Source organism: Geotrypetes seraphini, chromosome 4, assembly GCF_902459505.1.
Source record: "Geotrypetes seraphini chromosome 4, aGeoSer1.1, whole genome shotgun sequence".
In the NCBI taxonomy this organism is placed as follows: Eukaryota; Metazoa; Chordata; class Amphibia; order Gymnophiona; family Dermophiidae; genus Geotrypetes; species Geotrypetes seraphini.
This window is the reverse complement of record NC_047087.1, coordinates 106514173-106536738: the sequence shown is the minus strand read 5'-3', so window position 1 is coordinate 106536738 and position 22566 is coordinate 106514173. Positions and strand designations below refer to the sequence as shown.

At 43.2% G+C, this 22566-nt stretch overlaps 1 protein-coding gene across 8 annotated transcripts in view; it reads left to right on the top strand.

Annotated features, from left to right (window-relative positions):
• POLQ (DNA polymerase theta) overlaps positions 1-22566 on the top strand; it is a 321333-nt gene that overhangs the window by 8555 nt on the left and 290212 nt on the right. For all 8 annotated transcript variants that reach the window (XR_004539268.1, XR_004539267.1, XR_004539270.1 and 5 more), the window contains one exon: positions 15829-17292. Coding sequence is in view for 4 of the 8 variants with exons in the window: in XM_033942580.1 (XP_033798471.1) it covers positions 16755-17292 (538 nt within the window). In the remaining 4 variants the exon portion in view is untranslated. The remainder of the gene's footprint in view (positions 1-15828; positions 17293-22566) is intronic.

The following is a 22566-nucleotide window of genomic DNA, read 5'->3' as shown; positions in this document are numbered from 1 at the left end:
GCCAGGCATTAGACCATTCCTCTAACTTTTGCAGATCCTTTTTCATATTTTCCACTCCCTCTTCAGTGTCTACTCTGTTACAAATCTTGGTATCATCTGCAAAAAGGCACACTTTTCCTTCTAACCCTTCAGCAATGTCACTCACATACATATTGAACAGGATTGGCCCCAGCACCGAACCCTGAGGGACTCCACTAGTCACCTTTCCTTCCTTCGAGCGACTTCCATTAACCACCACCCTCTGGCGTCTGTCCGACAGCCAGTTTTTGACCCAGTTCACCACTTTGGGTCCTAACTTCAGCCCTACAAGTTTGTTCAACAGTCTCCTATGAGGAACTGTATCAAAGGCTTTACTGAAATCCAAGTAAATTACATCTAGCATATGTCCTCGATCCAGCTCTCTGGTCACCCAATCAAAAAATTCAATCAGGTTCGTTTGGCACGATTTACCTTTTGTAAAGCCATGTTGCCTCGGATCCTGTAACCCATTAGATTCAAGGAAGTACACTATCCTTTCTTTCAACAACACTTCCATTATTTTCCCAACAACTGAAGTGAGGCTCACCAGCCTGTAGTTTCCTGCTTCATCCCTGTGACCACTTTTATGAATAGGGACCACATCCGCTCTCCTCCAATCCCCAGGAATCACTCCCGTCTCCAGAGATTTGTTGAACAAATCTTTAATAGGACTCGCCAGAACCTCTCTGAGCTCCCTTAGTATCCTGGGATGGATCCCGTCTGGTCCCATCGCTTTGTCCACCTTCAGTTTTTCAAGTTGCTCATAAACACCCTCCTCCGTGAACGGCACAGAATCTACTCCATTTTCGCGTGTAACTTTGCCAGACAATCTCGGTCCTTCTCCAGGATTTTCTTCTGTGAACACAGAACAGAAGTATTTGTTTAGCACATTTGCTTTCTCCTCATCACTCTCCACATATTTGTTCCCAGCATCTTTTAGCCTAGCAATTCCATTTTTTATCTTCCTCCTTTCACTAATATATCAGAAAAAATTTTTATCTCCCTTTTTTACATTTTTAGCCATTTGTTCTTCCGCCTGTGCCTTCGTCAAACGTATCTCTCTCTTGGCTTCTTTCAGTTTCACCCTGTAATCCTTTCTGCTCTTCTCTTCTTGGGTTTTTTTATATTTCATGAACGCCAACTCTTTCGCCTTTATTTTCTCAGCCACTAGGTTGTAGAACCATATCGGCTTCCTTTTTCTCTTGTTTTTATTGATTTTCTTCACATAAAGGTCCGTAGCCATTTTTATCGCTCCTTTCAGCTTAGACCACTGTCTTTCCACTTCTCTTATGTTCTCCCATCCTAACAGCTCTTTCTTCAGGTACTTTCCCATTGCATTAAAGTCTGTACGTTTGAAATCTAGGACTTTAAGTATCGTGCGGCCGCTCTCCACTTTAGCCGTTATATCAAACCAAACCGTTTGATGATCGCTACTATCCAGGTGAGCACCCACTCGAACATTAGAGATACTCTCTCCATTTGTGAGGACCAGATCCAATATCGCTTTTTCCCTTGTGGGTTCCGTCACCATTTGTCTGAGCAGAGCCTCTTGAAAGGCATCCACAATCTCCCTACTTCTTTCCGATTCCGCAGACGGAACATTCCAGTCCGCATCCGGCAGGTTGAAATCTCCCAACAGCAGAACCTCCTCTTTCCTTCCAAACTTTTGGATATCCACAATCAGATCCTTATCAATTTGCTGCGATTGAGTCGGAGGTCTATAGACTACACCCACGTAGATAGAAGTTCCATCTTCTCTTTTCAGAGCAATCCATATCGCTTCTTCCTCTCCCCAGGTCCCTTGCATTTCGGTCGCTTGGATATTTATCTTTACATAGAGAGCTATTCCTCCACCTTTATGACCATCTCTGTCCTTCCTAAAAAGATTATATCCCGGTATGTTTGCATCCCATCCATGTGATTCACTGAACCATGTCTCTGTGATAGCAACAATATCTAGATCTGCCTCTAATATCAGGGCTTGCAGATCATGAACTTTGTTGCTTAGACTGCGAGCATTTGTGGTCATCGCTTTCCAGCTATTTTTCAGCGATAATCTCCTTTTTCGTATGGATTTTTGTGTCGTTTCACTTTCCGTTGCAATACTAAGAAATGAGTTGCTGATATTGCTTATGTTGCAACCTTTACTACTATCACATCTTTTCTTTTGCCGGGGGTGGTCTCTATAATTGTCCTTCGTACATACACCACCCCCACCTTCTAGTTTAAATGCCTAGAAAAATATTGTCTAAATTTCTTTACAAGGTTTCTTTTTCCTGCTGTAGTAATATGTAGCCCATCAGTGCAATATAGCTTCTTGTCCTTCCATGTATTTCCCCAGGAATGAGTAGGATTGGGATTTTTCTTTCTCTTACTCAATCTCTCTCCTTCCCTTCTCCATGGCTTCAGGTGAGATGAGTAGTTTCCTGCCTGGGGAAAAATGGACAAAAATAATACTCAAAATGCACAATGTGTGAAGTTCATGGGAGAGGTAAAGAGAAAATCAGAATTCAGTGGCTAAAGAAGCCCTGGCTTGACAGAGCTATTTATTCTTTGGACTAGATTGCTTTCAGCATAGTGCCGAGGGCTTCAAAGGGGGGACTGTGCAGAGATGTGATCCCAGGTTCGGTCCTCTGGAGGACATGTTTCAGGGGGCAGCTGTTCCTCCCCCTGAGCTTCCTGTGCCAGAATAATTAATACTAGCAGCCAGCAGTGGTGCAGAGGGGAGTGTTAACAGCACTTCTGATTGAGAGCTGTGGTGTTTAGCATCTCCTGGGGCCAGCAGTGACCTATTGAAGAATCAACCAATAGTAGCACTGTAGTCCAGCAGGGGCATACAGACTGCTGGCAGCTAGGTCAGGGAGCAGTTTTATTGGGGCTGTGCAGATTATTTTGCTGACTCCTTTCATGCCAGCAACAACACCAAAGAAGAAAAGCCTCTGCAGGTAACAGACAAGTCGAAAGAGAGCGGAGATGGCCACAAACGGAGAGACAACCCAGGTCTACTAGAAAATCCTTTATTAATAAACCTGACATGGCTTTGTGTTATGCGAAGCATGGCATTCTGAACCTCCAACAGAGATCCAGCCAAAACATTTTTGCATGGTTTATTTGAGATCCTATGGAACATCAACATAAAATTTTGTTCAATTTGGAGGAGGTCGAGTGTGAACCCCTGGTCCACGTCATATGGAATGACCCACCAGATAAACAATAACAAAACACATGCAACCTTATAAAACATGTGCATAAATTCCTTTAAATGGCATGAATAGCACATTGAATTCTGCCTAAAAACACTGTGAAAGCCAGTGCATCAAAGCACTGATATTATTTAAGAATCGACAAAATCCCTGTCTTCCCTTCCCCCTCACAAATATCCTTTCACTATCAAGAAAACTGAACAACCCAAATTACTACAGAATGTATTTTCTATTTTTTGACTAGAATACACCAGAAAAAATGTATATCCTGCTAGAGTTGGTGTTAGACATGGCTGGAGCCCAGGGTTGAAATTCGGGAGGGGACTCCAAAGCCCGCTACTAGGCCATACCTTCTTCAGCTTTTAGGACTTTCTCTAGCCAGAAGTAGTTATGCTAGTTGCACTCCCCTAGCACCATCCCTGGCATGTATGATCTTAATATTTTGCACAGTATAGGATGAAATGCATCTCTATTTCTTTAGTGTTGTAACTACATACATGTTGCTTTTTGAAAAATTTTGTTTTTAATTCATGATTATAATTTTCGGTCAGCTACTCTGTATTTGGCATTTGTGTTCTGTGTGTGACCGAGGTATTCTGCAAGAATAAACTTTCTATATCGCATTGTTTTCTACCTTTTGTTGTCATTTTTATTTTTCAAATCATGTTGGTCCTAGGCTCTGTATTGTTTCCCTCTTTTTTCTCTTAATTCATTTGCCAGTGTCTCATGCCTATTTGACAGTTCTTCTTTCTCCCCTGTGTCCATCTTCCCACATTCATCATCACCACTCTGCATTCTTATTCCCTCCCTCTGTATCCCTATGCCCCCCTAGATTTGTAGCTCCCTCTGTGTTTATATATCCTCTTCGGTGTCTGGCATTCCTTCACTGTATCCATGCATCATCTCCTCCTTGTGGTCTTGCCCCTAAGCTCCCCTTCGTAGTAATCATCTCTCCTCTGTTTCTGTATACCTTCTTGTGTCTAGCTTCTACCTTCTTTCCTCCTACATACTGATGTGTGTCTTTCTCCTCTCTGACTCCTCCCCATCCTACTTCTCTCCCTCTCTTCCTTCCGCTGTGTGTTCAGTATTTCACTCCCTTCATCCCCTTAGTTTGACTTCTCTGTCCTCCTCACTGCAGGTCTCTCTGCCTTCCCTCCAGCAGTCCCCTCCCCCCACCCTCCTTCCTGCAGGTCTCGTACCTCTCTTATCTTCCCTCCAGCTGCCCCCCTCTCCTATGGGTCCAGCTATTTGTCCTTTTCCCACTATCACTCCTGCCACAATACATTGCCCTTTTATTGAGCTGCCTACAGTGATCCCTAAAGACCTGCCCTGGGGCTTTCCCTCTGCCAGGTCCCACCTTCTCATGCAACTTCTGTTTCAAGAAAGCAGACGTTGCGGCAGAGGGAAGGCCCTAGAGCAGGTCTGTTGGAATTGCTGTTGGAAGGCTTAACGAGGTAGAGATACCGCAGTGGGAGGTGGGGGGAGGAAGACACAGATGCTGGACCCGCAACAGAGGTAATCACATGTGTGTGTGTATGTTTTATTTTATTTTTTTCTACCTTCAATTAACAGTGCACCTTTCCCTGGCCTAGCTCCTTGCATTACAGGCCGTGGCCACACAACATGGTTGAGCCCAATGGTTACTCCAAGGTCCCATTTTCAGGACCATACATGACTGAGCTCAGAGCCCCTAGTTGCACTTCTTAGTGTCACTGTGTGAGGGTTTAGTTCGATCCTGTAGGGCCTTGCCCAAGAGGTATCAGTCCCTATTCCTCTACCCCTCTTGCCTATTTACTCTTTTTGGGAGTTCTCTCTTTGTAGCTCCTAGGCTTTTCAAAAGTGCTCACTTTGGCAGCATATTCAATATACTGAAAAAAAAAGAAATTAAAATGAATTCAATTGGCCTGGCTAGTTTTATGTCCTCCTCACAAAAAAAAGTCCCCCCCCAAAAAAGGCACCCTTTGGCATCTTCTAAATGTTTGAGGCCATAGTTTGGAGGGAACTGAATTAGTTCTGAGCCACAGCAAACTGCTTCAGGTCTTTCTCCCTTTACCAATGATGAGTACACCTTTTAATTCTTTTTTCTGTCTTGGCTGTGACTATAAAGTGCTGCCCTCTTGCTGGGATATAAAGAGCAATGGCAGGGCATAATTCGGAATGTCCATCAGGGTCAGAGTCTTCAGATTTGGCATTGATGGTGACGGAGCCATTGGCTTTCTACAGTCTTGTAGCTCAGTCACTGGCACCCATGGCCATTTTAAAACCCATGTTTCAAGTGCTTCAGGTGAGAGGTCTCCCAGCTGTTTTATCAGCCAACTAATTTAATTGTCTGTGCCTCTGTATTCTATGGCTGGCATTACTTCTCCTGCCCTAAGTTTATTTTCTTGCTTCAAGCAGGTTCTTACTCACATTTCTGCCCTCGGGCTTTCAGGGTTTATCTTTGGCATCTTTTAATGTCCCCTCAAAGGAGTCACCTGGTCTCTGTGTTTGATCCAAAGCTTTTGCTACTCCTTTCCAGAGCTTTCTGAAGGGAATACCGGTGAATGCCACATCTACACTCCATCTTGTAGTGGTGATGATTTCAGTTTTTGCTACCATTATTACTACTACTATTATTTCTATAACGCTGAAAAGTGTTTGCAGCGCTGTATGGTCAATACGTAGTAGACAGTCTCTGCTTAGAATAGCTTATCTAATCTGACAAACGGATAGGACATATAGGGGCTGGGGAGTTTCTTGCAAAGAGAATGATAGGTAATTTTATGGCGAGTGGGAGAGGGAATTGAAGGCAACATCGAGAAAGTGGGTTTTAGTTTGGATTTTAGTACTGCCAGATATGGCACCTGACGTAGTGACTCAGGCAGTTTGTTCCATGCATATGGTGCAGCAAGCTAGAAGGGATGGAGTCTGGAGGTGGCAGTGGAGGAGACAGGTATGAATGGAGTTTATGGGGGAAGCATAGGGGAAGAGAAGTGTGGAGAGATTGAGGGGCTGCAGAGTGAGTGCACTTGTAAGTCAGTAAGAGGAATTTGAACTGTATTCGTAAATGGATGGGGAGCCAATGAAGTGACTTGAGATGGGTAATGTGAGAGTGGTGGCTGTCATGGAATATAAGTCGTGTGGCAGAATTTTGCACTGATTGAAAGGGGGTGAGATGGTTGAGTGGAAAACCTGAGAGAAGCAAGTTGCGGTAGTGTAAGCAAGAGGTGATGAGGGTGTAGATTAGAGAGTTGCGCAGGGATAGAAATCCTACCTGTCCCCCTCCGTCCCCACCAAAATCCTCTCTGTCCCTGTGAGGAATCCCTCCATCCTCCCATAAAATTTACATGTCTCCATAAAAAGCAGCTATTACTTCAGAAAGTTTTGATTTTTTTTAAGTCTTAGTTTATTTAAACCAACAATAAAATACAATCATTTTTTTAACACCCCTCTCCTTTTTTTAATACCTCCTTCCTCTCTATAAATTTTTTTTTTAGTAATAATCCATGGATCATACAGCAAGGGTGCATCTAGGAAAAGGGAGCATCATGATCACTGCAGTGAGCATTAGAAATCAATATACCCATTGTTAAACTGAAGCCAGATTAATACAGATTGATCCTGCACAGTCAATGCTAAAAGAAAACAGTCCTTTTCATACATACAGAACACAACCTCCCTACCCCTCACACTGGCACACTTGCTTCCTTGTCACCATCACCACACTCTCCTGGCAGGCCTGCCTGGCTGTCACCATCATCTCTGTACCCCTTATGCCTGTTCCTGTCACCAGATTCTCTCCCTTCCCCTTCCTCCCATCCAGTCTGCCGCTTCACTCTCCCTACCTCTCTCTCTGCCCAAGGTGAAAGGCTATCACCTTGGCTGGCCTGTCTGCCACCTAATTTTCTAGCCCCCTGTCATCCCATGCTCCATGTCACCATTGCCTCATTCTCCCTACCCCTCATGATGGTTGTCACCTGTCCCTTTTGCTAGTTTTCATATTAGTCATACTGTCTGCTTACTTGTCTCTGCTATCTTGTGCCCCCCTCCCTGTCACCTCACTCTCTCCCTTCATGCCTAGCTCTCACTCTTTCTTCTCCTCACCCTGGCCTGCCTGTCACTTCCCTCTCCCTTCCCCCTAGCTGTGCCTTACAACCCCAAACCCACCCCTGCCTAACCTGTGGGCTAAATGGACTCTCCTCTTTTTCCTCCCCCTATCACATGCATGCCAAGTCCTAGCACCCGCCAAGCCTTTCCCCCTCCCCCATTAACCTGACCAGCAGCTCCAGCCAGCTTCTGCCAAGTCTTTTGGCAGGGGGAGTAGGCCCTCTCCCAGCCAACCACCCCAGTGCCCGGGAGTTGCATCCACCTTCACCAGGGCAGCAGGGAGCCATGGAGGGGGAGGTGCAAGGTTGTAGCCTGCCCCCCCCCGAGGTCCTTCCCTTCTCCAGACCCAGTGCCCACACTTACCCCGTGCAACTTTGGCCAGCTCAGGTGGGGGCAGGGCAGAACACAGCTGGGAGCCAGAAAGCCATCTCGCTCCTCGCTCGGGCGACTGCACAAAGCAGCACCTTAGATGCACATGAAAAGTGAAGCGCCGCAGCTCCCCAGAAGCAGCAACACAGCTGCCGGCTCTCCCTCCTCTAGAGCTCAGCACATAGGCAGTAAGCTCAGCACAGGCACACATTGGCCCGTTGTGCTGCAACTGAACCAAACAGAAAATACCTTAGAACTCTGGGGTCGTTTTTGATTGGCCCAGAGTTCTAAGGTTGTTTGTGATTGGCCCATTTTGCTGCAACTGAACCAATGTGTGCCAGTGCTGAGCTTACTGCCTACGTGCTAAACTCCATGCCTACGTGACAGAGACTGTTGCATCTGATTTGTCGGGAGCTCAGCGTGGTGCTGGACTGGAAATTAGGTAGGGCTTGGGATCGGAACCCCAGTTCCATCCCCGTGGGAGTCCTGTGTTGGCCTGGGAGGGGTCCCCGTGGGAGCCCCGTTGACCTAGGGGGATCCCCGTTCCCGTACAGACCTCTAGTGTAGATAAGTTCCTCTCATCAAAATTTGCTAACTGACATCCTTCAGGCAGATATTTTTGGACATCCATAGGGATTCCAGTATTTCTGCGATGGTCCCTACTCTGTGGAATTGTTTTCCATTATACCTTAAGGCTGAAAAATTTTAAAGTCTCAGTTTAAAGTGGCATTCGATAAACCTTCATTATAATTTTCACTAATACAATTTTCCTTTCCCTTTTTGTTTTTTCCTAATACTGTACAGTCAAACCTCGGTTTGCAAATAACCCGGTTTGCGAATGTTTTGCAAGACGAGCAAAACATTCTCGCAAAACGTGAATGGAGTTATAGGAGAAGATGGCTTCATTGACAGATATGCATGATTATAGTAGTTGAAGAGAGAGATGAAACAGTGTTGGAGAGGGTGTCAGGGCAATAGTCTGAAGGTTCCTAAATGTATAGGTAGTGATTGGCTGGTATCCAGGGGCTGCTATTTACTTGGATACAGGTTCAGAAGTTCCACAGGATGAAAATTCCTCTCTTAGGCAGTAAGAGAAGAGCTTCCCTTCCTGATATGTAAAAATTGGACACAAAACACAAAGACTTTAAGAACAAAATCTTTGAGATTTATTATAATAAATGCAAAGTAAATATCAAATTATAAAGTAATGTGTTCAATTGGAAAGAATAAGAAACTCATATTACATTCTCCTGTTCAAATTCCTTCAATGAAATCTTGCCAAAGCTATACATTTTATTCTTTCTCTGACATTAACATACAATAGTCTGACATGTAAGCTTCCTAAACACGTATATCCTGTGGAGCCTAGTTCATTTACAAAAACGTATTTTCTCTCTCTATAACTGTCCCAGTTAACCCTTTATAGCCTGACCCAAAGATAAATTTCAGTGAAAAAGATAGACCAGCCTTGTCAATTCAAGTCCAATAGATGTCAAGTTTCAAGTTTATAGTTTCAAGTTTATAGTTGATTGATCGCTTACTCAAATTTCTGAGCGATGAACATATCATTAAAATTATATACAATTAAGAGAGTAGCAAAACAAACAGACTAAACATATGTAACGTGATAAGGACTAACAGTACAAATATGTTAAAACGAGATGAGAGGATGGGTAAGAAATACATATCGCTGGTAGAAAAGAAGACAATTATGGTAAAAAACAATAGGGAGGGAATAAACAGTGAACCTTAAAGAGGTTATGAAGATGATATGAAACTCTCAATCAATCTTTTTTAGGTATCAAAAGCATCCTTGAAAACAAAGCTTTTCAGTTTGCTCTTAAATTTATCTAAGTCCTGTAGCCGCAAATCTAAATTACCTTCTTACAGCAGCTGGAGTATTGAAGCTGCTGTAAGAGGTAATTTAGATTCGCAGCTACAGGGCAGGGAGGTTTGTCGGCCGGGCCTGTTGTCGGTTGATCGGGGGACCTGACCGGCTGTGCACATTCTTCGGGGCGGACCGCCCCCTCCCCCCTCTTTCGTTCGCCATTGCCTTCTTCCTACCTGCCCTGCCGCAGCCGCACACAGCCGAACGGAAGTCTTCCTGATGTCAGCGCTGACGTCGGAGGAAGGGAGGGCTTTGCTTAAGCCCTCCCTCCGACGTCAGCGCTGACATCGGGAAGATTTCCGTTCGGCTGTGTGCTGCGACAGGGCAGGTAAGGAGAAGGAGACTACCCTCGCGGCTCGACCAACCCCGCTGCGATCCAACCCCGCAGGAACCCCGGACTTCGTTGTGTGAAACGAAGTCCGTTGTACGAATCAAGACATAAAGTTCGTTGTGCGCAGCGTTCGCTGTGCGAGGCGTTCGCTGTGCGAGGCACCACTGTATTAATAATTTTAAGTGAAGGGATAACTAATAAATGTTGATCAGTAGACCTCAGTGATATAGTTGGGGAATAGGGAATCAATGATTTGTAGATGTAAATAACAGAGACTTAATGATAAGTAGGCTTAGTTTATACTGTATGCGATGCGCAACTGGGAGCCAGGGTGCTTTCTTAAGAAGGGGAGTGTTAGTTGTTATATGTTATATGTCAGTTGTTATATGGAGAAAAAGGAGTAACACTGACATTTGTAACATGTCAAGACATACATCATGTCATTAAAAGCCTACGTCTTGGTTTATAAAAACAGACACTTACTAACATCTGTGTAAACTCTTAATTAGCTTTGTGTTTGCTAATCTATAAGAAACAGAGGCATTCACATGATTGTGTGTGAGTATATATACAAAGACAGTTTTTCCTGTTTCCTCTGTAACCCTTATCTGTAAATTCCATGACTGCATTTAAACAATAATATATAAATCTACTTATGTCTTAAAAGTCACAAGTAAAACTAAACTTTTTAACTTCTTAGCATTACTAGAATGTATAATCAGCAATTTAGATTTTCCAATCTATAAGTACACTCTCAGAAATATACAGGCACTTTGTTTTAATTTATTCACAAATTCAGTTTTCCGTGACACCTTATTTCAGGAAATCTTCAACACTGGGTCTTGGGGGAAGGTGATGAGTTGTGAAGGTTACTAGATGATGGTCAGAGAGGGGAAAAGTTGAGGTGCAGAATTTGGTGGTAGAGCAATTGGAGGAGAAGATGAGGTCAAGGCAATGGTTATTCTGATGTGTAGGGGTGATGGAGCTGGAGATTGTATGATGATGTTAGGGTGAGAAACCTGGAATATTAGGAGTTGGAGCGTTCACCAACATGTATTTTGAAGTCACCAAGGATAAGGGAAGGAGATGAAGGTTCGAAAAACGAGAGTCTGGAGTTGGTCAGTGTGAAAGGAAAAGAGGAACTCATCAGAGGGTGGGTAAATCACTGCTACTCATAAAGGCAGAGGAGTGAATAGACGAAAAGAGTGGACTTCAGAGGAGGAAAAGCAGTGAGATAAGAACATAAGAACATAAGAAGTTGCCTCCACTGGGTCAGACCAGAGGTCCATCCTGCCCAGCGGTCCGCTCCCGCGGCGGCCCATCAGGTCTGCGACCTGCGAAGTGGTTACTGACCAATTCAATAACCTACCTCAAGTTCTATCTGTACCCCTCTATCCCCTTATCCTCCAGGAACCTATCCAAACCTTTCTTGAACCCCTGTACAGAGTTCTGGCTTATCACCTCCTCTGGAAGCTTGTTCCATGTGTCCACCACCCTCTGGGTGAAAAAGAACTTCCTAGCATTTGTTCTAAACCTGTCCCCTTTCAATTTCTCCGAGTGACCCCTAGTGCTTGTGGCTCCCCACAGTTTGAAGAATCTGTTCTTATTCACTTTCTCTATGCCCTTTAGGATTTTGAAAGTTTCTATCATGTCCCCTCTAAGTCTCCTCTTCTCCAGGGAGAACAGCCCCAGCTTTTTTAACCTGTCAGCGTATGAGAAATTTTCCATACCTTTTATCAGTTTAGTCGCCCTCCTCTGCACTCCCTCGAGTACCGCCATATCCTTTTTGAGGTACGGCGACCAGTATTGAACACAGTACTCCAGGTGCGGGCGCACCATTGCGCGATACAGCGGCATGATGACTTCCTTTGTCCTGGTTGTGATACCTTTTTTGATGATGCCCAGCATTCTATTTGCTTTCTTTGAGGCTGTCGCACACTGTGCCGATGGTTTCAGTGATGTGTCAACCATAACTCCCAGATCCCTTTCAAGGTTACTCACCCCTAGCCGTGTTCCCCCCATTTTGTAGCTGAACATCGGGTTCTTTTTCCCTACATGCATGACTTTGCATTTCTCTACGTTAAAACTCATTTGCCACTTATTTGCCCAGTCTACCAGTCTCGTTAGGTCCCTTTGCAGGTTTTCACAGTCTTCTGTGTTCCTAACCCTGCTGCAGAGTTTGGTGTCATCAGCAAATTTGATAACCTCACATTTTGTCCCGGTCTCCAGATCATCAATAAATATATTAAACAATAGAGGTCCCAGCACCGACCCCTGTGGAACTCCGCTCGTGACCCATTGCCAGTCTGAATATTGGCCCTTTATTCCAACCCTCTGTTTCCTGCCTGCCAACCAGTGTTTGATCCATCGGTAGATATCTCCTTGCACCCCGTGGTTCCACAGCTTTTTTAATAGCCGTTCGTGAGGTACCTTGTCGAAGGCTTTTTGGAAGTCAAGGTGGAAAAAGATCAAGGTGGAAAAAGGGGTTGATATCTCCCATATTTCCCCGAAAATAAGACAGTATCTTATATTAATTTTGGGTCCATAAAGCACACTAGAGCTTATTTTTGGGGATGTTTTATTTTATTCACATACATTGTACAACGATAATATTTCCTTCCCTCTCCTCCACCCCAATTCTTCCTCTTTCCTGTCTTCCCTCCTCTCCCATGTGCAGCATTTTTCCTCCCCTCCCACCCATCCCCCTGCGCAGCATGTTTCCATCCCTCCTTCCTATCCCCCCCATGCAGCAGAACCCCGCTGACCCTCCCACTGTGAGACCGACATACCTCTACTCCAAACAGCAGCGGTGGCAGCCCTCTGAACAGGCTGATTCATGGTCTTCCACGTTGGGGCCTTCCTTTTGCTGCATTATTTCATTTAATTATACTACTGAATTAAAGGATCTGGTAGAGACCCATTTACAAATGAGCAAAGACACTATGAGTTTGGAAATATTAATTGGGAAGAATACATACTTTGTAAATGGTCTCTGCCAAAACCTCTAATGTAAATATAAATACTCTAGTTGAGGAGGAACCTCAAGCTATGTCAGCTGAGGACTACCTCTGAAGGTGGCCGGGGGTCCCTTTTGCCAAGCTTGGCAAGCAGTAGCAGCGTCCCTGAGTCACAGATGCTGGCACCTTAGTGGCTCAGGGATGCTGCCTGCAACTGCTACGCTTGGACGAGGGAAGTTCTAGCTGTCTTTGGAGGAGGTCCTCAGCTGGTGGTGCTTGGGGATACCCACCAATCTCAGCAAATATTTCAGCATGGATGAAATAAAAACAGAAATGCATTTCAGACATCTGCTATATATATTTCCCAAAGTTAACATATTTCAGTCAATAAATTCCTTTTTTTAACCACATCTCTCCCTCCATTTCTTCCACCACCATGTCCAACATTCTTCCCTTTCAATATGTTCCTTCATCACCTTATCCAACATTTCTCTCCATCATCCATCTCTACCTCACTGCTCTCTCTCTATGCCCTACAATTCTCCTTTCTTCCTTTCCCCATATGCACCATCTCTTTCCCTCTCACTCACACACTCATGCCCAACAATTCTCCCTTTCTGTTCCCTTCCCACCTCAGCGTCTCTTTTCCTCCCTCCCTCTATCCTATGTCCCAAGTTTGTGCCCCCTTTCTTTCTCCCTTTTGTGTTCCAAGTTCATGCCACATTTCTTCCTTCTGTGTCCAAATGCACTCCTTTCTTCCCCTGTGTGTTCCATGTTCGTGCCTCCCTCCTTTCTTTCTTCCTTCCAGCCTTTGTCCCAAGTTCATACCCCCTCTCTTTTCCTTTCTTGCACCAACATGCACCCGCTCGCTCTCTCCCTCCCTTCTGTCACCCAAGTACTTCATACCTCCTTCCCATGAACATGTTACAGAGCTGTCCACATGGGCTACCTCCTTCCTGCCTTCCCAGGGCTGCAGTTCCTTCATGCTGCATGTGGTTGACTTGGAATCCTTCCCTCTGATTTCAGCTCTGACATCTGAAGGCAGGCTTCTGGGTCAGCGGCATGGGAGCGCTCCACGCATCTTTGTGGAGGTGAGAGTGTGGCTGGAAAGCAGGAAGAAGGAGGTGTTGCTTGGACACACACTGGTGAGAGCCCCTTCAAGGTGCCTCCATCCCTGCAATTCCGGGGGGGGAGGGGGGGAACCCCACGAGATCCCTACGAGATCCCCACTGGAATTGTTCCATGTAGCTCTCTATGTATGACCCACATGAGTGGGGTGAGGGCTGATTAGGAGGACTGGAATTGGGATTGATGTCCCCAGCAGAGAGCAAGAGGAGAAGTAAGAGAATATAGATCAGGGATCTCAAAGTCCCTCCTTGAGGGCCACAATCCAGTTGGGTTTTCAGGATTTCCCCAATAAATATGCATGCGATCTATGTGCATGCACTGCTTTCAATGCATATTCATTGGGGAAATCCTGAAAACCCGCCTGGATTGTGGCCCTCAAGGAGGGACTTTGAGTTCCCTGATATAGATGAGTGTAGGAGAAGCATGGTCGAAATGCATACAGGTAGAGTGGGGATAGCTGAATGAGTGGGAGAAAGTATTTGAAGATTTAGGACTGGGAAGAAGGTGGAGGATAAAAGGGAGGGTGAGATAGTGAAATCAAAAAGTGAGTGGTGAAGAGGGAGATTGGGGAAAGTCAGTATTAGGAGGAGGAATTGATGTATAGGAGTCTTGGGGGAAGGGAAGGTGAAGGAACGGGCATTAGGCACCTGCTTAGTGGACAATGGGGTTTATCCTGGATATCGGAGAGTTTTTGGGGGGGAGATCTAGACTGGTAATACAAATCAGATTTCAGAGGCTTTTGTGAAACAGTGGTGCCGTGGTCAAGATTGCCTAGAAGCTAGTCACATAAGATGAAGGTGAAAGAAGGTAGGTAACATAGACTTAATGTGGAGAGCTCACATATGAGAGGCATGGTTATATGATCACAATGTATAAGAAGATAAGATTAAAAAGGGGTAACTAAATTAAATAAAAAGAGAATGAAATCAGTTTAAACTATTTGAGACCTTTTAAATGGTGAAGAGCTAGAGGATGAGTATTGGATTGAATTGGATGAGCAGGCAGCAGGATTGTTAAATCAGACTCTAGAACTGTTGTTAAATTGTGGAGATAGGGGAATGGGAATGAATAATTTAATTAAATAAATAATTAGTAGAGATCTCAAGATTACAATTACAGGTTAAAGAGAATCATGTATAACATTTTCAAATAGATTTACAGAGTACAGAAAACATAATTACCAGATAGAGAGGGATAAGCACATTAATCCAATGTGGTATAAAATAATCCACAGAAAAAGAGAGTGAATGAAGTATTTTAAATAGTAAAGGGCTGGACCTTTTAAATAATAAAGGGCTGGATCTTCTGGTCGGGGGACATAACCCACTTGTCTGGACTGGTCTAGCAGGACTCAAGGAAAGGAAATTAGCAGGTAAGAACATATTTCACCTTATGGTGCTGTCAATTGTGATCATTCTAGATTATAGAACTACTGCTTGCTGATCAGCAATTTAGTAGATGTGGTACTTTATAATTGTATTTTTTCACTTTAACTTTCAGATTGTGATTTCTGTTTATAGTCAGACATGGTTAATCCAATGTCTAAACAAACAAGAAAAGGGAAAACTTGCCTCAATATATGTTAAACAGGCAGAAAATGGCAAGTGAGATGTCATAGAACAACCAAGCAAATTTATTAACATAAAAAGTCCTAGTCCACAAAGTTTGTCTCAGGGGATTAAACAAGTAAACAAATAAAACATTAACTTAAGTGTATATAAATCCATTCAAATCACAAGAAGTGCCGTATGTCTAGCAATATATGACTCTACAGTATATGATAACCAGGCCATCTTGCTATGTAACTATCTTGAATGCTTATTTTTTTCTTTTTCCTTCCATTCCCAGATGGCATGCAGTTGAGATGACCTGGATGGCCTTTTCCTCCAAGATGCACTCGCAGCACTATTCATAGATTAATTAAAGAACTGATTGACTTAAACTTAATAACTGCACAATCTCAATTCTGACTAACTCTAACAGATGAGATCTCCAAATTCAGATCTCCTTAAGATGTAAATTGTAGCACGAAGATGGCCCTAGAATGATTTTTAGGAAAATTAAAAATTAAGTACATAGAACTTTTTAAAAATATTTCTTTACTGTATGGTACAGCATATAGAAGTAATTTTATAACGGGTACCTAGTTTAATTGGCAGATGGATGCTTATTTTTAACCAGTTTTATAATGACAGATATATATAATGACATAAATATTGCCTAGATTGAGAGGACAAACATGCTTGCTCAAGTGCAAGTTAAATGTTAATATGTACTTAAAATACACCTGTAAATCATAACATCAATTACATTCTGCCAAACTCCATTGTTATTATGCAAATACGCAAAGGCCTGCACTATGAGTACTTTTTAGACAAGGCCTAATTTTTTATGTGACATTTTCAGCACTTTTAACAGCATCTTAGGTATGGAGAAAGTTTATAAAATTACAGTATTTATTTTCTATATTATAACTTATTTTAAGAGCTATGCATTATTGTGATCCCAGAAATGTTTGTCAGCAAAGGTTTCATGTAACAGTTTGCTGTGTTCTCATTTTTCTGTATGAATGGAATTGATTTTTATATATTGTTCCAAGTATGAGAACACTATTTATTTATTATGAAACAACTTGCAACAGAACTGAAATAATCTCTTGCAACTAAACAAGAGGTAAGCAAGAAAGAAGAGAATATTACCCTAAAAAGCAGGTCTGATTGGGTACAGTATCATTGCTTTGAAGCTTTCAAACAAATTTTGTGACTGCTACTAGAATGCAACCTCAGAGTAAAAGTAAATCTTTAAGAACATTAACAACATGTAAAGTCATGCAGACAGACTTGTTTGGTGAATTGCACAGTGCTAATAAAGTGCAGAAATCCAAAGTTCAGTCCTTGTGCAAACCCACTTCTGTGCACCGGTCTGGAAGGGCAAAGAGAACAAGTGCCCAGTCTTTCTCAAGTTCAGATTTAGAGAATTCTGGAAATTCATCTTCAAAGAAAGCTGTGACTTCTTCTCGCATTGATTTCAATAATGCCCAGATTGTGTGCCATGCTAATTTTCAGAGACATTGTAAGGTCAAGAAACCCAGTAGGATATTGCCATGTCTGAGCAACGATGTGGAGAACTCAAAAGACTTTATTTTGTTCAGTCCGACTTGTCAGGCAGCTTTGTTAGAAAAACAAAAACACAAACAGCAGCAGCAACAACACACAACAGCTAGCTTGTCTTTGTTGGTGCTGACACCTCCAGCTGGCCTGGAACACACGCTGTTGGACAGTAGTAAACTCATGGACAGTCTAAATGCCACAGGTATAACTTTCTAATTCTAAACTTTTAGTGCTTTATCTTTTTAAAAACTAAACGTTGAAAGTAATCTTTTTTTCTTGTATGATTATTCAGTCATTTACTCTAGCAGTGGTATTCACATTTAATCCTTGATAACTACAAGTGTGTTGGGTTTAAGCATAATGGTTTTATGTGCATACTATTCCCACTGTTTGCAAATCTGTCTCATATTCATTAGCATTACTTCAAACCCAAGCTGTTCGTGGTGCTTAATGACTGTAAGTGAATTCCAGTGCCCTAGAGACTCTTCATTATATTTTTATGATTTCCACTTGGATTATAGTTTCATCATCTGGACCTTGAAAGATATGTTTTCAGAGGGTTTGAAAATAAAATAGCTTTTCTAGTGCACTGTGGGTTATGCATCTGAACCTGCAAATTGCTTGCAGAATGCTGTCAATCATTTTCAAATTCCACCTCCCCCATGAAGCTGTTCCTGCCCCCTCATTTTTTTTTTTCAACCAAGTTGCTCAGAAGTATCCTTTCATTGGCAGATGCTATTTGGCAAGGGCCTAGATGACCTAATGGCCATCACCCCAAGGCCTTGCCAGACAGCCGACCTCGGATGTCTTGGAATCTGGGATGTGGGAATTTTTGAGGCTCGATTCTGTACTTATGTGGGAAGCCAAACTATTCAAAGGTCCTTTCAGGGGTACTGGCAGAGGTTCATCATGGGCAGGAGGCAGCAAGTCTCTGGCTCTCACTCCTCCCCAGCCTCCAAAAGAGCACAATGATGCCAGGACAGGGGCCATGCCTCGATAGGCTGTCGGCCTATTGGTTGGTCTGGGCTCAGTTTGGCACAGACTGACTGAAACATAGAAACATAGAAATAGACGGCAGATAAGGGCCACGGCCCATCTAGTCTGCCCACCCTAATGACCCTCCCCTACCGTCCCATTATTAAAGATAAAAATATTGGTCACGATGATCTATCCAATTATAGACCTATATCTAACATCCCCTTTTTAGCAAAATTAACAGAAAAAATTGTCTTCAATCAAATTTCAGAGTTTGTAGAAAAAACTAACGTGTTACATCCGAATCAAACTGGTTTCAGACAGCACCATAGCACGGAACACTGACTAATTGGCATGACCACTTCTACTCAATATTTCTTAGATCATCATCAATCGGTGCTGTTAATCTCTATTGATCTTTCAGCAGCATTTGATACGATTGATCATCAACTTCTTCTTAGCAGACTCCAATCTATTGGGGTTACAGATGAAGTTCTTGCTTGGTTTACATCTTATTTCATTGATCGCACATCTACCGTTCTTTTAAGGAATCTTCCTCCAAACCTACACAAATTGCACATGAGGTCCCCCAAGGATCTATTCTTTCACCCTTACTTTTCAATATTTTTCTTACACCACTAATGACCTTATGCCAATCTGTAGGCTTTCATGTTTTTGCCTATGCTGACGATATTCAGCTACTGCATCCTTTAAATAATAATAATACAATTGAAATCTCAGCGATCAACGAAAAACTTGACCAAATTTATCATTGGCTGGATACAAACAGATTGGCACTTAACATCAAAAAAACTAATGTCATGCTTTTTCCGTGGAAAGATAGTTTCCCTCTTGTTACTCCTATCTCTATTCAAAATGCCCCCCTACAATCAGTTAAAAATATTAAAATTTTAGGGGTAATTTTCGATAACAAACTTAATTTTCACGACCATATCAGTAACATCATGAAAACTACCTTTTACAGGTTACGTAAAATTCAATCTATTTCTAAATTTCTATGTCCCAAATCACTTAACATCCTGATTCACTCTTTGGTGATGTCTAAAATCGACTATTGCAATTCTCTTTTTAAAGGAATTGCTTTACATGAAATAAAACGTCTTCAAATTATACAAAATGCATCAATTAAGCTAATAACCAAATCTAGAAAGTTTGATCATGTAACACCACTTCTTAAAAATGCTCACTGGCTTCCAGTTATTCACAGAATAACGTATAAACTTTGTATAATTACTTTCAAAACCCTCTATAATATGACCCCCGCTTTTTTATTTAAGTTATTAATTCCATATTCTGCAAGGAGAATTTTAAGATCTAATGAACAAAACTTATTGTCTGTTCCCTCGTTGAAAATTATAAACACTAGACGACAATTTATTTTTTCATGTACTGCACCGCAGACTTGGAATGCCCTCCCTATTTCTTTAAGGGAGGAGAAGGAATTTGGAAAATTTAAAAGTAACTTAAAAACATTTCTTTTCAAGGATGCCTTTGCAAACTAATTTTATTATTTTATTACCCTACTTTTTTTTTATTATATTTTTTATTTGTTACCCTCTTGTATTTTCCCTTAATGTCTTTTCTTTACTTTACTTTAATGAATTGTATTTCATCCCTCCTCACCTAATGTTAAGAATATGTTAAATTGAGTGTAATTTAGTCCTTTTTAAGTATTTTATGTATTGTATTGTCACCTAACAAATGTAAATTTTAATATGTACATCGCTTAGAAGTCTGATTAAGCGATTAATCAAGAAACCTAATAAACTTAAAACTTGAAACCTTTGCCCTGTGAATAGATCCCATGTGTCGATCCCATTTGGCCTTAAAATCAGGCACGCTGCTGGCCTCAATCACCTGCAGTGGAAGACTATTCCAGCGATCAACCACCCTTTCAGTGAAAAAGAATTTCCTGGTGTCACCTCGCAGTTTCCCGCCCCTGATTTTCCACGGATGCCCTCTTGTTGCCATGGGACCCTTGAAAAAGAAGATATCTTCCTCCGCTTCGATGCGGCCCGTGAGATACTTGAACGTCTTGATCATTACTCCCCTCTCTCTGCGCTCCTCGAGCGAATATAACTGTAATTTGTCTAGCCGTTCTTCTAGCCGTACGGGAGATCCTTGAGTGCCGAGACCATCCGGGTGGCCATTCTCTGAACTGACTCCAGTCTCAGCACATCCTTGCGATAATGCGGCCTCCAGAATTGCACACAGTATTCCAGGTGGGGCCTCACCATGGATCTATACAATGGCATAATGACTTCTGGCTTACGGCTGACGAAACCCCTGTGTATGCAACCTATGATTTGTCTTGCCTTGGATGAAGCTTGCTCCACTTGATTGGCAGCCTTCATGTCCTCACTGACGATCACCCCTAAGTCTCGTTCTGCTACCGTTCTTGTTAGGATCTCGCCATTAAGGGTATAAGTCTTGCATGGATTTTGGCTGCTCAGATGCATAACTTTGCATTTTTTGGCATTGAAGCTGAGTTGCCAGGTCCTAGACCAGCGCTCCAGTAGGAGTAGGTCGTGCATCATGTTGTCGGGCATTGAATCTTCGTCCGTTGTGCATTTGCCCACTACATTACTTAGTTTGGCGTCATCGGCGAATAATGTTATTTTACCTCGAAGCCCTTCTGCCAAGTCTCTTATAAAGATGTTCAATAGGATCGGGCCCAAGACCGAGCCCTGGGGCACTCCACTGAGTCCTAGAAATTGTTCAAGAAGATTATAAAATTGAGTTCTATGCCTCCCTTTCAGACCATTTTGTAGATTCTCAGGCCTGCTGGCCAGAGAGAGCCCTTAAACTCTGGGCTACGGTGCAAAGGCTACTGGATCTTTGCTATAGAGCCAGTTCTGGACGAAGAATCGGGCTCGGGCAGATATTTCATTGTGCCAAAGAAAGCCTCAGACCACTGGAGGTCAATTCTAGATCATAAGTCAGTTAGTTCTGTGCTGAAAGTGTTGCACTTCAGCATGGAGTCCGTTCCGTTGGTCATAGCGGCAGTGGCACCGGGGAAATTTCTTGCCTCCTTTGATTTGATAGAAGTCTATTCCACATTCCCATTTTTCCAGCCCACGGGAGGTATTTGAGGTTTTATGTGCTGGAGCAGCATTTCCAGTTCTCTGTACTCCCCTTTGCCTTAGCTGCAGCACGCCACACCTTTACCAAGTTCATGGTGGTGGTAGCAGCAGCACAGCTCCACAAGGTAGGGATCCAAGTGCACCCATATTTGGATGATTGGCTGATCAGAGTTCTGTCCAAGGAGGAAGGTAAAGTTTCAAGAGTGGTCCAATTCCTCCAGGACCTGGGATGGATAGTCAACTGCAAGAAAAGTTGGTTGGAAGTGCCTACAGTACCTGGTAATTTTGTTCAGTAAAATCTTGGGCCATGTTTTTCTTCGAGAGCCACACTGACTGAAGCTCCAGAAGCAGATTTTGAACTTACAGAGTCTGACTTCCCATGACGTGGCATTATCTGCAGGTTATGGGGTCGATGGCAGGCATAGTGTTGGTCCCTTGGGTGAGAGCGCACATGAGTCTTCTTAAAGACTCTCCTCTCTCGCTGGTCTCTTCAGATGGATTCATTTCAGCAATCACTTCCATGGTTTCTGGAAGCGAGGAACAGCTTGCAGTGGTGGCTGCAGACAGCTTCCTTCTCTGCATTTTCTCCTGGGAAATACTAATGACTGATGCCAGCCTTTACAGTTGGGGGGGGGGGGGGGGGCAGCATTGCAATGGACACGGTTCAGAATTGTTGGTCACTGGCTCAGAAAAAGTGGTCCATAAATTGCCTAGAACTTGGAGCCATGCAGGTAGTGCTGCAGGCTCTGGAGAAGTCTCTGGAAGGCAAGGCATTATCTGACAGCAGTGGCCTATGTCAACAGGCAAGGAAGCACCAGAAACGCCCCATTGTGCCTAAAAGCTCGACTTCTCATTCAGTGGGCAGAAGCTCATTTGCAGGCTCTCTTGGCCACACACATAGCGGGAGTGGAAAATGTGTAAGCTGACTTCTTCAGCCAGTAGGCTCTCAACCTGGGGGAATGGTCGCTGTCCCCCAAGACCTGATAGTTTGGCGGTGGGTGCATTCACAGATGGATTTGATGGTCTCAGTAGTACACACAAAGGTGGCTTGCTTCTACAGTCGAAGGCACGAGCCTGGAAGCATGGTGTTAGATGTATTAGGCCAGAGAAGGGGCTCTTGTAATGTTTCCCTTGTGTCCAATGCTATGTTGTCATTTGCATAATTGCAAGGTATCTGGGGTTGGTAGTCCTAGTGGTAACCGACTTCCCCTCCAGACTTTGGCATACATACCTAGTTCATCTTCAAGTGGATCTTCTCACTCAGGGAATCCAGAACATTTTGGGCTTGCGGGCTGTCATGATAATCAATGGTTACTTGGATGTGGTTGCCGCCACTCTGCTTAGAGCCAAGAAGCCTGTGACAATAACAGCCTGTTCTAAGGCCTGGAAGTCCTTTC